The sequence below is a fragment of the Rhinolophus sinicus genome, linkage group LG06 (genome assembly GCF_036562045.2).
Source record: "Rhinolophus sinicus isolate RSC01 linkage group LG06, ASM3656204v1, whole genome shotgun sequence".
In the NCBI taxonomy this organism is placed as follows: domain Eukaryota; kingdom Metazoa; phylum Chordata; class Mammalia; order Chiroptera; family Rhinolophidae; genus Rhinolophus; species Rhinolophus sinicus.
Genome location: NC_133756.1, coordinates 160,630,441 through 160,647,319, shown reverse-complemented (window position 1 = coordinate 160,647,319; position 16,879 = coordinate 160,630,441). Strand labels below are relative to the sequence as shown.

The window sequence follows — 16,879 nt, the reverse complement described above, 5'->3', positions numbered from 1 at the left end:
GGGAGGAAGTACTAGTCGGGTCTGTCATGGCAGGAATGTAGAGAACCCCTCTACATTCTCCAAGGGCCCCTCTTGCTTCTGAGTAAGGCCCCTATGGCAGGGACTCTGGCACGGGGCCGTTGGCAGCAAGCCTGCCCTCCTCTTCCATGAGTCTCAGGTGGGTCCGCTCCTTGCCCTGTTATTACCGCTGGCAGGTTCGTTTGTGCCTCTGGCAAAAGGGACACAAGTTCTACCAGTTCTCCTGGGTTCCTTCAGCAACTCACCCGCTGCGCGTGGGGAGGGGGAGGCGCCTGGGCCTGTTACCTGGAGTCCCCCCTAGAGGCGGGGGAGGCAGGGAGGGGGCCAGGCAGGAGCCGGCTGGACTGGATGGAGCTGAGGCGGTGAGGACAGGATGAGTGTCTTACTAAGATCACTACCTTGGAAAACTGGGACTGTAGGGAGGAGGTCAGGGTGTGCAGGGGGGTGGCTGTTGGGAGTTCATGTCACAGCTCCTGTGGGTTTGGAACGTCCTGACCCACTCTCGGTGCCCTCCCTCCCTTTCTCCAGGTTTAACAGGAATATTTAAGACAGCAGTGGCTTAACAGGAACAAGCACACCTGGCATTTCTGTGGCAGGAGCTCGACTCCGACGCCCTTGACCCCCTTTACTCTTGTACCACCCTCTGAGGACTTTGGCTTTTCCAGATGTTTCCAGAACTCTCTTGTCTTGTATTTCCACACATTTCCTGGGAATACAGTGTGATGTCCTGCGTAAGCCAGTCCAAGCTGCCAGGTGGCCGTGGGGACCTTGTCTGGTTGATCTCTTTAGGCTTTGCTTCCCTAGTCTGGTGGGTGGGGGCTCAACCGTGTCAGGGTTTCTCCCTCCTTTCCCTTTTCTCAACTCTATTGACATGGATGACATATGGGAGCTTCAGAGATCTCTGCTTGAAGGTGGAGCCCCAGCGGTGGGGGAGGGGAGGTGGGGGGTGTGGAGGGGGGAGTGCTTGGGGTGGGCTGGCCCCCTTCCTGCTGTCCTCAGTTCTCACCCACTAGTGCGTCTGTCCCTTCCCCCCACTGACAGGTCACATCTGTTTCCCCCACCAGAAGGTGAACTTAGGAGCGCAGAGCCCACGCCTTACTCACCTGCAGCCCCAGTGCTCAGCGCAGTGCTTGGTTCAGGGTAGGTGCTCCGTGTTAATAAATGAAGAACTGAAAGGAAAGGGTCTCCTGTTCCATAATCATTGCAAATTTGAGAGACAACAGCCCCCACTCAGAGTCCGAGAGTCCGGCAGCCCTCAGGCCAGAGGCTTCCTTCATCACTTACTAGCCGCATGACCTTGAGCAAGATACTGAATCTCCCTGAACCTCAACTTGTCTAAAAATAGGAACAATAACAACTACCTCCCAGGGTTGTTGTGGGGATTAGCAATGATGTCAGAAACGCAGCACGCTGCTGCCTGGCGCCTAGTAGGAGCTCAATAAATGGAAGCAGTGATTAGTTGCCATTACGAGACTGTTTGCGTGTGTGCCTCAAGCCAAATGCTTGCTCGGAGAACTCTGGGTTGAGCAGTGAGTGACGTGTGTCTCTGTACCTGCCCCAGGAGCCTCTCCCACCTGAATGGTCCCTCTGCCCTGGGGAATGAGACGTGCTGCTGTGGCGCTCATGGCAGTGTGGCTCCCCAGCCTGGACACAGAGCAGACCAGCTGCGCCACTCACTTGCTCTCTGCCTTGGGCAGCTCTGCCCAGGTTTCTTCTGGGTTGCGGTGGGGGCATGTTAGCTGCCCCTCAAGTCTGAAGTTAGAGGTGGAGACGGGCGGGGCACTCTCGTTTGAGATTTTAGGCAGGTCACGCAGTGCAACTGGCTCCCCACCCCGCACATCTCAGCCATTTTTAGACACCCGATTGGTGCTTTATTCTGCTTTGAAAGATTGGTCAGGGTAGAAGTCACTCATTTTATGTAGAGAGAACAGGTGGGGAACAGAGGAAATCAGTCCCTGATACCAGCTTTTACACTCAGGCAGATCTGATTCTCAACGTACCATCTTTGCCGAGGAACAGAATCTCCATACCTGCCTCAACCTCCCTTCCAGCACTGCCCCCACACTGGTATAGGACCTGAGTCCCCAGGTGTCAGCTTGTCAGTGAGCCTGCCAGCTGCCCAGAAGAGCTGCCAGGCAAGGAGGGCTATTTCGGGGCGGGGGAGAGAGGGGGAGTTGAGAGGAATGGACTGACTGGTTATAGGAACTACAAGAGTTGAGAGGTGTTGGCTTGGGGGATGGGGGTGGGGGAAGTGGGGTGTTGGGGGGCAATGGAGTTTCAAAACAGACTCTAGAAACTTGGGAGGGGGCTGGCATGAGGAAAGAAGGAGGGCAGATTGGTCTGGGACATCCTGGGTCAGGTGACTGCCATCGCCTGAGAGTGGACTGGTCCTGGGTGGGTGCAGAGGATGGGCCAGAGGCAGTGGCAGTGAGAGGGGAGCCCCTGCCCACAGCGAGCCCAGGCCTTCGTCACCCCACGCCCAGAGGACAGGAACAACCACCCAACTGGTCTCACGCTTTCCCGTCTTTTCTTTTCCGTTTCATTCTGTGTACTGGCATTTTCACCCTGGCTCTGCCTTCTTAGGAACAGCGATTAGGCCTGGAAGTCATGACCACCGCACTTTGGCCTGACCTTTTAGAATTTCGTGGGTGGAAAGAGCCCTGAAGATTGTTTTGTGCAGCCTTCAATCCCGTGATGGAGTCCCTTTAGAGATTCCTAACAAAGGGCTTCCCAGCCCGGCCAGCGGCCCTCCAGTGTCAGTGCCGGGCCTCCTCCCTCCCGAGCAGCCATTCCATAGTCAAGCTGTGCCAGGGCTTCCTGCACCAGGGTCTGCTCCCCTCTAATCCTCACCTCTTGGCTCAGGTTCTGCCTCTGGAACCACGAGAAGAAGCCTCTGCCTCTGCTTCAAGCCAGCAGCCATGTTGTTTCCTGCCCACAGAGCCCCTTCTCAGCCTTTAGCGCCTCCTCATGTCACTCCAGTTTGTCAGTGAGTTTCTTCAAGGGTTTTATGGAGATGGGAGCCTAGAGACATAAAGTCTTCATAATAGAAAAGGATTTTTGAACTTAGGACCCACCTCATTTTATCGACGAGGAAACTGAGAGGTTAGGTCACTTGCCCAAGCCCACACGGACAGCAAGACGCAGGGCTGGGCCTCGGACCCCGGCTCTGATCTTCCCCTGCCACCCACTGACTGGTGACTCGCCCAGAGCAGAGGGAGGTGATCGCGGTTGTTGACACCACGCGTCGGTTATTGTCCAAGATCACACTAGCTTTTCTATTAGGCAGCCCCATCTCCCTGTTGAAGTGTCAAACTTCAAGTCGACTAAAACCCCTAGATTGTTTTATAACTTTATTTTCTTCTGATTGTAAAGATAATATATGCTCCTTGTAAAAAAAAATTAGAAAGTACATAAAAATATAAAGTACAAACCTTCACAGCACTTCCTGTTGTAAAGTTTCCCCACCCTGCACTTGGTTGCTTTGTTTGGGGTATAAAAATAGGACTCTGCCTTCATCCCCGTTAAGGTCCTCTTGCTGGGTCCTAGCCAGCTCTCCTGTCTCTCAGAATCTTGTTTTGTTACCCGTTCTTCTTATTGGCACCTGGGCAGGGCTGGCTGAATGATTCAAATATCCAGATTGTTGATGGAAATACAGACATCCCTTGTTTTATTGTGTTTCACTTTATTGTGCTTCACAGATTTTTTTTGATTTTTTAAAAATTATTTTAATTTTATTGGGGAATATTGGGGAACAGTGTGTTTCCACCAGCAAAATGACTATGACTCACTTTATTACAATATTTTATTGAAGCACTCTGGAGCCGAACCCGCGGTATCTCCACGGCGTGCCGGTAGTGAGACCCTCTGCCCACCTCCTCTCTTCTGGGTCTGATCCCACTTTTTTCCTCCCCGAAACACCTTCTCTTCTCTTTTGTTCTATTTCCATCCTCCCATTTTTCCAGCCCAGCTGGATCCCACCTCCTCCTAGAAGTCTTTATTCTTTCAGATACAAAAGATTCCTTTTTGGGTTCCATAGCATCTGTAGCCTGGCCATACCATTTGTCCTTAGTTATATTGACATGCGTTAATCTCTTCTCTGTCCCGGCAAGGCTTATTTCCCAGTCAGTGGAGGAACCCCCCATACTTTTCTTGTTTTCCTCATGTCATCTATTCTACAAAGTCTGGAGATCATTATGGGCCCTCAAAATGTGACTTGTCTGGCCTAAGCCTGCTAGGGAAGGGCTTGTCCGAATGGTGTCCCACCTTTGAGCTCATCTGAAGAGTGGGAGAGACAGCAGAGGCTCAGGGGGACCCCAAGACCCTCCACCCCCATCTCTGGCTTCCTGGAAACTTGTCTGGCTCCTCCTAAAGTTTACATAGCAATTAATCATCTGGGTTCTCAACAATGGGCTCTGCTCATCTTTGGACACGTAAATATGAGATTTGGTTGGTCTTTCACATTGGAGCTTCTAGAGATAAAGAGAAATCCTCTGGGGGTAGCCAGATGGCTCAGTTGGTTAGAGCGCGAGCTCTGAACAACAGGGTTGCTGGTTCGATTCTAACATGGGCCAGTGAGCTGCGCCCTCCACAACTATATTGAAGACAACGAGCTGCTGCTAAGATTCCAGAGGGGCGGCTGGATGGTTCAGTTAGTTACAGCTCGAGCTCTCAACAACAAGGTTGCCAGTTCACTTCCCGTATGGGATGGTGGGCTGTGCCCCCTGCAACTAAAGATTGAAAACAGCAACTGGACTTGGAGCTGAGCTGCGCCCTCCACATCTAGATTGAAGGACAATGACTTGGAGCTGATGGGCCCTGGAGAAACACACTGTTCCCCAATATTCCCCAATAAAATTAAAATAATTAAAAAATAAAAAAGAGAGAGAAATCCTCTGTGCCTAGTTATTTAAAGAGACATAGGAGGCTTAGTGGCCCTTTGCAACCCCCTGGGCTTCTCACTGGGAGCCTTAGAGGTCAGATCAACGTTTTCCTTTTTCCTCACAGCACCAGTCTTTCTCACACCTCCCGGAACATCATGCCAAGGGCCCAAGCCTGGCAGCTCCCCTCCTCCTCCTCATCCATCTGGCACAATGGAAGAACACTGAACTGGCACTCCGGATCAGGGTCCCCAGAGCAATCAGGTCCCCTGGGCGATCCTGGGTAGGTGATGGAATAAGGACAAGTCATCTCTAAATTTCCTTCTCCTTTGAATTGCCTTGAGGTGTTATGCTGTCTCCTGGTCTCTATAATACTGTGTGCGAAGTGCTTCCAAGCAGACCCTGAGCCTGTCTGGTTTGTGTCCCAGCTCCACTACTCATTAGCCAGGAGACTTTGGGCCAGCTACCTAACATCTCTTTGCCAAGTGGTGATAACTCGTACCTCAGAGGGTAACTGGAAGATCAAGTGCGCTCATGTGCATAAAGCATGAACGTGCCTGGTATAGGACAGGGTGGCCATCCCTTACAGCTAAACGTCTGCCTGGGACGTGACACGAACTTTGTGCCCTATTATTTGGGAAAGCGGCTCTTCCTCCTGTGGTCCTGGCAGGGTGCTGGAAAAAGAAGCCAAGACTGGACCCTGAGTTTCTGCACCAGCCTGTGGAGAGAGCTCGGGGGAGGCCCCACTGCCGCTGCTGAGAGTAGAGCACGTGGTCCAGGGTCAGCAGGCATTGACTACCAAGACCCTGGGCAGGCCACTTGATCCGTCTGGGTTGGGTTCTTGTCTTGACTTGAGGCTCACTGGTAACCAGACACGGTAAAGCTTTGAACAGAAAGCATCAATTGTTTTGATTCGTTTTCGTGCAAGTGGAAAAAGAGGCCTATAAGACAAAAAAGCAGAAACACAGAACTTCATAGTTTCTTTGATTTTAATAGTTAGGGGGAAAGTTATAAAATAAAATAGACAACACAGAGCCTTGTGACTTCCTCAGATTAGCAACAAACACAGGGATACAGGAATGTAAACAGAGCTTCCAGATACTGTTATTTTATGCTAGATAACTTCCAGAATACAGCAGCTCCCACACACTCTAAGGTGAAGTAAAACAAGTCTTCCGAAACAATTATCCGCATTCGGAGGGAAGTCTGAGAGGCTCCTGGCCCTTCGCCGGTGGCTGTGCCCACGCCGCTCTTCCAGGGTGGCCCGCCGCTGTGTTCTGTGGACCTCTTTTGAGTTTGCCTTCTCATTCTTCAGCAGCCTGGCTCCAACCCCGGCCCATCTCTCCCCTTTGACCCACACCCCTTTCCTGTTATTAGCAGGAAACCCAGCCAAGCCAAGAGAGCCTGGCCGAATCCCTAGGATGGTACCAACCAGCCCTAAGATGGTGACTCTAAGGAGAGCCTTAGGTGCCTGAGACTCAGCTTTGTCATTTGGAAAACAGTCCACTGAGGCTACAAATGTAACTTGTTGACGGTCTAATACTGTCCTCTCTCTACAGGTTTCTGATGTGTGGGGTTATTATTCTGTCCCAATTGCTTGCTGCTGACTTCGGGTTTTTGACTCAACTAGAAAAAGAACAGATCTTGCAGCCTCACCCCGTGTTCCTCTCAGTACTTCAGGCCATGGCCTCTGAGCCTCTCAAAGATTCACCACCCCACCTGGCTTACCCCTAAAGCCCTCGACCTCCAGAATGGTGAGTTGTTCCACAAAAGGTCTGTTATTAGTAGACAAAGATGCCCTCGGTAACCCCGAGGTTTGCATCAAAAGGATGTGGGAGAGAAGAGCAGAAGGTGTGATGAGCTATCGCAGCAGAAGGGGAAGAACAGGAAGGGCAGTGCATCCTCCAGGCAGGCTTAGGTTAAATATCTCAGGAGGTACGAAGGACGGGGTGGGTCGGAGCAGCCACCCCAGAGCCAAGGCCCAGAGGAGGTGTGAAATGTCCAGGATAAATAGAACCACATGGGGAGGGAGATAAGCCAGCTCCATCCTCTCTTAAAAATAGTCGCCAGAGGCACCAAAAATATATTAATATCTATACATTTGTCATCTTTAAAAAAAGGAAATAAAACCTCCTTGGCACCTTGTAGTTGATTTCTTAAAAGTGAGGTGATACGTGGAAAGGCCTGCCATGTGTGTGCCCACACAGGTCTACAGCTGTGCACCCGTGTGCCTCTCCCTGTGGGAGGGCAGAGCTCCCTTAGCCCTGAGCGTTGGAAGCACTGCCAGGTGGGCTGCTGCCAGCTCCTCCGCCACCATGTTGCAGGGTGCTCTGTGCCAGCGCTCCTGGCTCTTCTGTCCATCGTCAGCCCCTGCCCCTGTGCTCAAGGCGGAAGGTGACAGGCTCACCCCATGAAACCCCCCTGGGAAGGAAGTCCTGTCTCTGGGTGTGCTGCTTCAAATTGCAGGCAGTCCTGGCCTGCCCCCTGCCCAGGACTTCCGCATGTCTGCGCAGGCTCGGAACGGCCTCTGCCCATCGTACAAAAGTGCAAATGTGAGCAGAGGTCAGTTTGGGGCCTGAGTGAGCATGGGCGCCCGGGGGCGCCGGTCCTGATCACCAATGTTCCAGCAAGAGGCTGCAGGTGAGTGGGCTGGCCAGGTGGCAGGGTGGTCGCGCTCGGCTGGAGCGCTGCCACTCAGAGGTGGTGGTTGCCCTGCAGCAAGGAGGTGACGGTGTTCTGCAGGGCCACGGCCACCTTCTTGGAGGTCTTGCGCAGCAGCGGGCTGTCAGGATGCTGCTCCTTCAGGTGCAAGACATGGCCCTCCTGGCTCTCGGATGTGCAGCCACACTCCTCGCACACGTATAGCTTGGCCCGCCGCTCCTTGTACGCGTACTTCTGCTGCACACCGTGTATCTTCTTGAGATGAGACTCGAGAGAGCAGCGCTGTGTGAAGGCCTTGTCACACAGGCTGCATTTGTAGGGCCGCACGCCTGCGGGGAGGACAGGGCTGGGCGTCAGGAGCCTGACAGGGAGCCTGTCAGCGGCTTCCTGGACACAGAAGGGCCAGGCCGCCTGCAATGCCCCACGTGACCTCACTGGTGAACTGAGGAGGCCTTCTGCCCTGAGCTCCAAGGTACCCCTCCCAGGCCACCCGTCACCCAAAAAGCAGGCCTTGTGCAGGTTCCCCGGTGGCCTCAGCCAGGCGCCCAACCACAGGGCTCCTCTCACCAGTGTGGGTGCGGACATGTCTCTTCAGGTCGAAGGTGTCATTGAAACCCTTCCCACAGTAGGTGCAGAGGTGCCTCTTGACGTCGTTGTGACACTTCATGTGACGATTCAGCATGCGCTGGTAGGTGAAGGCCTTCTGGCAGATATGGCAGGTGAAGAGGTCTCCACTGGGGCTGTCCCCCAGGGTCACCTGTGGGTGAGGACAGTGTTTGTGACAGACATCCCTGAGTTGGGACTACAGGGTGGCAGATCGGGAGGACACAAACGCCAGGCCCCAGGAAAGCGGTGTCCACCCCAGGGGCCACATCTCTGGGCCCCTGGCTCACAGAGATCAGCGGTGGCCAGGATGGAAGGAACCTTTGGGTCAGTGGCCAGCCTCCTGCTGGGTGCCCAAGTCCCCTATCAAGGTCACCACCACCCAGCCCCTTCTTTCCTGGAGCTGGGCAGCCAACTCACTGTAGAAACAGCCCGATTCATCGTCAGCAACTCTACTTGCTAGAAAGCTCTCCCTTCACTGAGCCCAAATCTTTCCCTGCAGTCTCTGCCTCCGTTCTCCTTCTATACCTTAGGGCAGTGGAAAGTGCTCCTGACATGGTCTCTGGGGCAGCCTTCCCAGGCTGAGGCCACCACTGGGAGCCTGCAGTCCTCTCAGGGCCAACCCAGCCCCCTGGTTTCACCTGAGCCAGGCCTGATGGGTACGGTGTGAGGCCCTCCACCACCTGATGACTCTCTTGCTGATTCATGTTTTTCTTCTGTGATTATGGAAACTCTCCAATCTATTCAGAAGTGGAGATGTGTTCTCGAAGCTCACCTCTGTTCTGTTCTGAGGTTGCTTGTGCTCTGTGGGTGGCCCTGTCGCTGGCAACTCCTCCTGAGCTCCCTGGGCACCAGGTGCACCCTGTCACACCGTGCCACCTCCTCTGTACTGCAGTAAATGTCCCTTGTTGCCAGCTGGTCAAGACTTTTGGGTCAGGACTCACTTCACACATTTGCTGTCCTGTGCTCTCTGTTCTCTCCCCACGCCCTCCCTCCCCACTGAGGCCCAAGGGGTGAGAGGAAGGGTGCAAATAGGGTCAGGGGCACTGCTGGCTCTCCGGCCAACTGCCCGGCACACGTCTCGGTGGTTCCCCTCATTACAACACACACTTGGCCTCTGCAGGTAACAGGAAGGGACAACATTCCACTGCCAGTTTTCTCCAGACTTTTGGCACGTAGGCTAGTGCCATGAGAACCCTTCCACTAGGTCACTGCCGGCAGGTGCCTCCAGGTCCTGGAGCTTTCCAGAATGCAGACCCAGCCAGGGACAGCCCTGCTATTTGTGCACTCCTCGAAAGCAGGGGCACTTCTGTTGCCTGGTGCACAACTTACTGCCTCCACTGCTGAGCACAGCAGAGTGCTCGCCAGGCCTGCCCACCCCCCGTGCAAGGCCTTGAATGCTGATGGGCCAAGTGCAGACCCCCGCCCCGGGCACGTGCCTCAAGGGGCAGTTAGCCACCGAGCAGACTCCAGCCCTCACTCTCGATGCAGTCCAGACAGGGGCCCAGGAGAAGGTGCTGAGCTGGCCTCATGTCTCCCTGGCTTTCCTAGGACTTCAGTGTAAAGGGGTGTCTCTCCTTCAGGCCAGAAACGAAACTAAACAACCCCCGGAACAGGCTCCAAAGGGTTAAATGTCTTTTGACCCTCACTGCTTCTTCCCAGTGTATGACATTCTCACTGTAGACCCACTTCTCTTTTTTTCCAGCCCTTGTCTATGCCCCAGTAAGGTTCACTTCTCTGCAGAAACCTGGACCCAGATCCAAGGCCAGTCTCTGCCTAGGTCTCATTTGTGCCATATCTCCTGGCGGCACACAGGGCTATACATATGTCCCTGGTCCTCAGAGACAGCGTGAGGGTCCGTACCTTAATCTTGGGGCGCAGGAAGCTGTGGTCTCTGCTCTGAGGGTCTGTCAAGTGGCCCATGTCTTCAGAGGGCAGCTGGGCCACCACACAGGGCCCGGAGGCCACACTATAGCTGGAGTCCCGAAGGCTCATGTCCAAAGCCAGGGGGCAAGAAGGGGGTTCAGCTATCGACGGCTCTGGCTCCAGGTAGTGCTGTGGTGGGCAGAAGCCCAGGCTGACTGCAGAGAGAAGAACAGCCAGATGAGGGGCTTGGTGGAGAAAAGAGGATCCAGTGGGATTTCGGAAATGTTCCCCGGCAATGAGCTGGCTGGAACCTGGAGCCTCCATCCCTCCCCTTGCAGGCATGTGGCATAGCAGGGCCCCCCCCAGCCCACTACAAGCTGCACCTCCCTCCTGCCCCATTAAGGTAATTACAGGTGACGCCAGCCAAGCGCCACGACCCACAGGTCTGCCCGCTGAGTAATTTGTGTCTTAGCGGAACTGGGAGGACGGAACCTGCCCTGCCAATTATCCCTCCAGAGTTGTCTGCCTGCCCCACCTGGGCCAGTCCCTCTGGATTCCAGGCCTCATCCACGCTCCTGCGGGGACAAAGGGCACCACTGGAGGCCTTGGGCCCAGGGACTCATCCCTGCCCCAGAAGGGTCCCTGGTGGCCTGGGCCGCTCTGGGCCTCTGCTCCAGGCAGATTCAGCTGCTGGCTTTGGGGGATTGGGTGCTCCTTGCCCCCGCTCCCCAGACTGGTGAGCCCCTGCTGTTGTAGCCCATTAGGGCTCCAGGCTCTCCACTCCCGCTGGCCCAGCTTGGCAGGCAAACAGGCCAGGTGGGGTGGAGCAGGGAGCAGCAGGTGGATGCTACGTAACAGTCTCCTGGGCAGCCTGCCCGGCTGTTACGCAACCCTCCCCCACAGCAGGGACCGCTCGCTGAGGCCCAGTGAGGGCTGGGCTCCCGCCCTCTGCGGCACCGATACCTGGCAGCCTTTGACATGACCGCTCCCCACGACAGACACCTCACACTAAACGGGGCCGGGGAGGCTTGGCTCGAGTTCTGACTAGAGAGAGAAGTTTCAAAGCTGACAGCTGGGGCAAGCAACCTAATATTTCAGTTCAGTCAGGATTTTTCTTCCAAAAGGCTACACTCTGTACTTAAAATTAAAACCCATAAGCTAGGAACAGTTTCTAAGGCTCAGAAGGAAAAATCAAGAGGGCCCAGAAAGAAAGGATGAGTGAGTTTCAGGGAGAGGGATTTAGAAGGGTGAGTTAGGGTCTCAGACCCTTGACAAGAGCCTCTGTACCCTGCCACCCATAGCCCATATGACAGTGGTCCAGGCCCCAGGGCAGGAGGGCTGCTGCCCTCATCTCCTCTCCCAGGACATTGGCGAGGCCTGAGGTGGACCGAAGGGATGTGGGGGAAAGCAGGGTACATCTTAATGGAGGAAGGGTGAATATGAAAGCACCGAAGTTTCGGGAGAGGCCCCAGTGCTCGCCCCCTCAAAACACAACAAAGGTCTGACAGGGGAAGAATGTGCCAGCCCGCCGCCCAAAACCCGTTCTGCTGGCACTGGCGTCCGTCTGTCCGGGGTACTTTAATGAGCCACCTCATTCTGGGAGTTGATTCACCAGCGCCTGGCTCTGGCCTGGCCTCTGAGCTGCCATGGCACCTCTCCAAGCCCTGGAAGGCTGGACGGCAGGCCCAAGCTCTCGGGGGTCCCTCTGGTCTTCCTGCAGTGACCGCCGTCTGTGCACATGGAATGGGGGCTGGGAGAGGACAGGGATGGGTCAGAGTGTCGGCAGCTTCTGATGCCAGTTTAGCAGCTGTTGGAGATCTTGGCCGAGAATTCAAAGCTGAATGACAATTTCCATTTCTCAATCCAGGTGGAGACAAACAGGAACCTCTACCCTCTTCTGTCTTTCAGTATCGGATAGCGTGAATGAGGCTCCCGAAAGTTGGAGCCTGGCCACACCGCCTGCATATGGAGCCACAGAGGGAGGAGTGACAGCAGGTGAGGGTTAACTGCTTGTCATTCTTGGATCCCTTGCTCCTATACATGGGGGTTTCATAGTTAGGACTCTTAGGATCCAAGCCAGCTTGGGAGGAGCCCTATTTCCTGTGCCCGCCTCTCCCATCCCACAGAAACCTTGACAGGATGGTCCTGAGGAACTGGGGACAGAGAGTGAGCCTGCCTGGTCTGGCCTCTATGCCACCTTTACCCTGAGCGCGGGGCAGCCACATGCTGCCGGGGTGGGGATGTTTGCCTCATCCCAGCCACCTTGCCAAACCTGTCCTCCCGCCACCCCCATGAGTGTGTCCCTGATGCTGCCGCACGCACAGGCAGTGCTCATCCGCATGCTGCTCCTGACATGAGTGGCAGGAGCAGGAGGCAGGAAGCAGAACTGGTTGGGCCCTGCCCGTGCGGCTCTCCGTCCCCTAATTAGATGTTTCCGGCAAGGCGGTGGCCGCTGTGGCTACTCATTGCCCACCCACAGCTATGGAGTGTGGCAAGGCCAAGCCAGCCTGGCCCTCTCCCAACTCCCTCGGGGGGTTCACAGGTTCCCCTTCTGTTGGTCTAACTTGCCTCCACCTGCCTGACATTGAGGACACAGGCCAGCGGATTCCCACCCGAGTGCCTTCCCTCCTTCAGCAAGTCCCCTCTCTTGGCTTGAAAGCTGCTGGCCCAAATAAATACTGGCCGAAGTGCCAGGGCCTGCCCCGTCTGAGGCCTCAGGTAGGCCAGGGCTGGGCATGAGGCCTGGTCCTCAGCTCTCTGGGGAGGGCAGGTGAAGCGCATGGGAGGGTGCCTGGCCCCTGACCTCCTAGGGCTGGGGATGGGGCTGCCCCAGGGGTGGGGTGAGGGCTCACTTGGCTCTGAATGAGGTGGGGGGAGCCCAGTGTGTTAGCACAGCCCAGGTTGGTATAAGGTGTCCTCACACCTTTATCAGCAAGGGCAGGGGTCCTCCAACCCCAGCAGGTCAGCTAGCAATGCCCGAAAGGAAGCCGGTGCCAGCCAATTGGCAGGAGGCAGCCCTGGAAACACAATGGGTCAGTCTCTCGGCCTGGTGTTTCCATTCTGTGGACGCCAAGTTTTTTCTCTTAGGCAGTATCTTTTCCCCGTTCTCCAACCGCTTTTCATACTGTGTCCATAATGAAGTTGAAACTGTGCACCTCAGCCCTCACACCAGGGTGGGCAGCCCTGACCAGCCGTGCACTATGCTTCCGTTTGCTTCCTTCCAGGACAGGGCTGGGCACCGGGAGGGACTCCATAGAAGACTTGTTGAAAGTGAACAGCGTTAGAAAGGAACCCTGACATTAACAAAGGCCATGCTTCGCTCCTGTCCCCTCTGTACCCAGAGGACTTGCCCTCACCTGCTCTCTTTCTGGGACAAATGGTCTGGCAGGATTCTGCCTCAGGTCACCCAAGCTAAGGATACACAGCTTGGCGGCTTGGGTGACGGCACCGCACGGGACAGGTAGGAGTCCCGTCTAGCCACTGCCTGAACCCAAGTTGCTCCGCTGTCCCCATTCACTGTTCCAGCCTTGCTCCCTGGAGGCAGACATGTCCTTCACTGCCAACACTTCCCAGGAATGATAAGAATCATCATCATCAGAGGCCAAATCTCTCCCCTCCCCTCCCCCACACATTTATTCTGGGGCCCAAAGCTGACTTTCTTAGTCTTTCGAACTTTGCCTGGAAGGAGCACTGCCCGGGTCCCCATACTGCGTAGTCAGGGCCAGGCTGAGGAAATGCCAGTCTCCTACACCACGGCCTGGCTGCCTCCCTGGGGTAGGCACGTGCTGATGAACTGGCTGAACAGAGAGCAGAGGCACCGGAGCTGAAGGCAGAGACGGGGTGGTTGGGGGCCTGGAAGAGGCCCTGGGATGCTTGTGGCTGGGAGAACATTCTAGCTTTCAGGCTCCATTTACCCTCAAAAGAGCCTTTCTGGCCTAGAGCGACTGCACCCAGCAGGGGCTTGGAGGGCCACCAGGAGCGTCCCCTTCAGTATATGAAGTGGAATTTAGCCCAAGAAATGGAATTTAGCCCTGGGTACAAGTGGCAGGTTTCATCCTCAAGAAACCAGCATTACTCCCCTAACTCCACAGTCAATATTGACATAACAAAGGAGAAACACCAGGGGAGACGAGGGGGACAGAGAGGAGTGAAGGGCCCAAATAGGTCGCATCTAAACTTAACCACAAACCCTTTCAACGCTCCCAGCATAAGTGGAGCCATCTCCTACCCTCTGTGGCCCTCCAGCCACTTCTGGGCTTTTCCCTGCCTTTGGGAGAGTGAGGCCCAGGGGAAAGGTTCTGCACCCAGGATGGGAACCTCTCGAATTGTGCCTCAGGGACTGGTCAGACTGGGGCCCTGGAGACTGAGCTGTCAGGTTGGGGCCAAAGGCCTTCAGTCAGTCAAAACCCTTCCAGGCGCTCTCTGATGCGTTAAGGCGGGGTGTCCAAACTGCGGCCCACGGGCCAACTGCGGCCCACGGGCCAACTGCGGCCCACGGGCCAACTGCGGCCCACGGGCCAACTGCGGCCCACGGGCCAACTGCGGCCCGCAATCCATTGTTAATTGGCTCACAGCAAATTCCAAAAATATATTTAGTTTACTTAAATAAACCAGGTGAGGCAATACGTACTTCACCTCGAGTGAGTGGCCCGGCTGTTTGTGTATTTTACTGCATATGGCCCTTGGTAAAAAACGTTGAAAAAAGTTTGGACACCCCTGCTTTAAGGTCTCAGAGCGCCCTGGCGGAAGGTCAGACTGCAAACACTTCCCTGTTCCCTGGCCTTCCCGGTGCCTCTCTCAGTGGGAACGGATGGGCTCAATGCTTAGCTGGTTCCAACGTGCCCAGTCTGTGAGGTGGGGTGAAGGAAACGTGCCCAGCCAGCTCCTGGGGTCACAGTCGACTGGTGATGGATGGCCCAGCCAGGGGACAGGCCACCGCCCACCCCCCCACCCCCCCAGCCATCTGAGGCACCTAAGCGTGGCCCAAGAACATTCCATTTCTCATTTCCAAAAACTGTGGGAAAACTCTCCAGTGGGCCACCTGGCTTTTGAGGCAAAATTAAGATCTTTAACTTCTACCCTTTACAGGACTCTTCCTCACCCGAGGAAGGAGGGCAAATTCTCATCTTTGCCTTCCAGGTTAGACCCTACCTAGTGTCTGGGGACCATCGTGCAGAGCGAGCAGGCTGCAAGTCTCTCTCACCTGGACAGCAGCAGCAGGTGACACAGACACCCACAAGCCCTCCTATGCACCTGGTGGGACAGGCCCTGGAGTGTAGGTCTCCCCCACCATTCCCCCTAAGGCCACCAGAACTGTGATGGGGAAAATCACTGGGACGCAAAGAAGTCAATGATTTCAACAAACGGAATTTCTTTGTCCTTTGTAAAAGTCAACACATGATCTGTAACTGATTGGGACGTGAAATAAAACTAACAGCACTCTGAGTCTCGCACAAGGCTCAGCTCACCTTTACCACAGTCCAAGTTTAGTTTATCAGATCCCAAGAAGCAGCTGAGCAGCAAGTCAAACACGGGTGAGGGAGGAGGCAGGAGGGAGGAAGCTGTTGGGTCCCTCACCAGGGAACTTGGGGAGGCAAGAAACTCTCAAGGGAAACCTGGGCCCACACCCTAATCCACCTCAGGTGAGGAGGCAACTCACTTCCCGTTTTGTCGCAGTCTCCCCACTGGAGCCATGAGAGACTTGGGGCACAGTCCCTTGTTTTAAGGAGGCTGCAGAAAAGGGGCCTCTGCGCTGTGAAACATCCCACCAGCGCCACAGACCACTGGGTCCTGGAGGGTCAGGCCACAGAGATCTCACCGCTATACCCACTGTCTCCAAATGTAGTCAGGAGAGAAATTGAGGCAAGAGCCCTCACCAGGGCCCCTCACCGCCCTCATTTCACCACTTTCTTACAAGGCCTGGGGCGGTGCCAGGGAGCCAGCGGATCAAGGGTCAAAGTCGGTTGGTTAATTACAATCACGCCCCCCTTGGAGGCGCCGGGCAGGGTGTTCGGCGCATCCCCCGCCCTACCCCCAAGGCCTGGGGAGGGGGCGTTCCGAAGGAAACCGGCTTTCTCCAGAAGATTTCGATGGGGGTGGGGGAGGACAGAAGGAGCAGAAGCGTTCTCAGGGCTAAGAGGAAGATGTCACTGCAGGAAGAAACTCGGATTACTCATTCAAAGTGGACTCGGACGCCACCATCGAGGCGTTTTCCAAAAATAAACTGGGTGCACCAGCTTCCCGGGGCCTGGTCCACGGGCTGTGCAGTGGCCTCCTTAAAACTTTCAGCTCATTTGTGTCCTCTGCAAGGTTGAAGGAGGAGCGTTTCTAACAGAGTTGAGACCTGATCCTACCTTTGTCTTCAGGGCAAGTGGGGTGCAGCCGGGCGCGTGCCCAACGGTCTTGGCGCACCCCGCCGGCGCGACCCTCACCACGACCTTCTGGCCACCAGTGTTGTGAGGCAGAGGGAAAGATCAATGAAGGCGGCTTACACTCTGAGTCTTCGCTTACATTTTGCACAAATCTCAGACGAAACTCCACCTCGCTCCCTGCCCCCCAAAGTGGCATCGCTCCAGTGCCCTCTTCCCGCCTCATAAAAGTCCCGACTTTCTAGATTTACGACGTGAGAGTGGAGGGTCGCCTGAGCGGTGACACACCCCGTTGCCTACCCTGCGCCGAGGCTTGGGTCCGTGGAGGGAGGGCGGCACCGCGCGGACCCTTGCTCCTCCGACCCGCGGGGCCTGGGAACCGCTCTCGCCGGGACCTGGCGGCCCCCGCCCCTCCGCCCCCAACCCGCGCCTCCTTCCGCCGCCCCCGGCCTCCCCTCCCCCTGCGCCCTGGGTCGACCGCGCAGC

The 16,879-nt window shown here is 55.6% G+C and overlaps 2 protein-coding genes across 6 annotated transcripts in view; one reads left to right on the top strand and one right to left on the bottom strand.

The window, feature by feature from the left end:
- Window positions 1-15,470, top strand: part of LOC109450424 (uncharacterized) — a 37,455-nt gene extending 21,985 nt beyond the window's left edge. The window contains exons 4-6 of one of the 5 annotated variants that reach the window (XM_019737730.2): window positions 6,455-6,649; window positions 11,934-12,020; window positions 15,165-15,470. The gene's annotated coding sequence lies outside the window, so the exon portion shown is untranslated. Of the gene's footprint in view, window positions 1-1,059; window positions 1,178-6,454; window positions 6,650-11,892; window positions 12,021-15,113 lie in introns of those variants that run through there. The other 4 variants (XM_019737726.2, XM_019737728.2, XM_019737731.2 and 1 more) reach the window with 4 other exon arrangements.
- On the bottom strand, window positions 5,867-16,811 carry OVOL1 (ovo like transcriptional repressor 1). Its single transcript, XM_074336706.1, has 4 exons — window positions 16,694-16,811; window positions 10,023-10,240; window positions 8,124-8,313; window positions 5,867-7,885 (listed from the first exon to the last, which is right to left on the bottom strand). Exons 2-4 carry the CDS (start codon window positions 10,152-10,154, stop codon window positions 7,590-7,592), a joined length of 618 nt encoding a protein of 205 aa, XP_074192807.1. The 5' UTR covers window positions 10,155-10,240; window positions 16,694-16,811; the 3' UTR covers window positions 5,867-7,589.
- Between the last annotated feature and the right edge of the window lie 68 nt (window positions 16,812-16,879).

Excerpts from the sequence above, each read along its gene's own strand:
- OVOL1 (XM_074336706.1), bottom strand. The coding sequence starts at position 10,154 with ATGAGCCTTCGGGACTCCAGCTATAGTGTGGCCTCCGGGCCCTGTGTG. Across the intron at positions 8,314-10,022 it reads TCCTGCGCCCCAAGATTAAG|GTGACCCTGGGGGACAGCCC; the intron begins GTACGGACCCTC and ends CCTCACCCACAG. Across the intron at positions 7,886-8,123 it reads ACATGTCCGCACCCACACTG|GCGTGCGGCCCTACAAATGC; the intron begins GTGAGAGGAGCC and ends TCCTCCCCGCAG.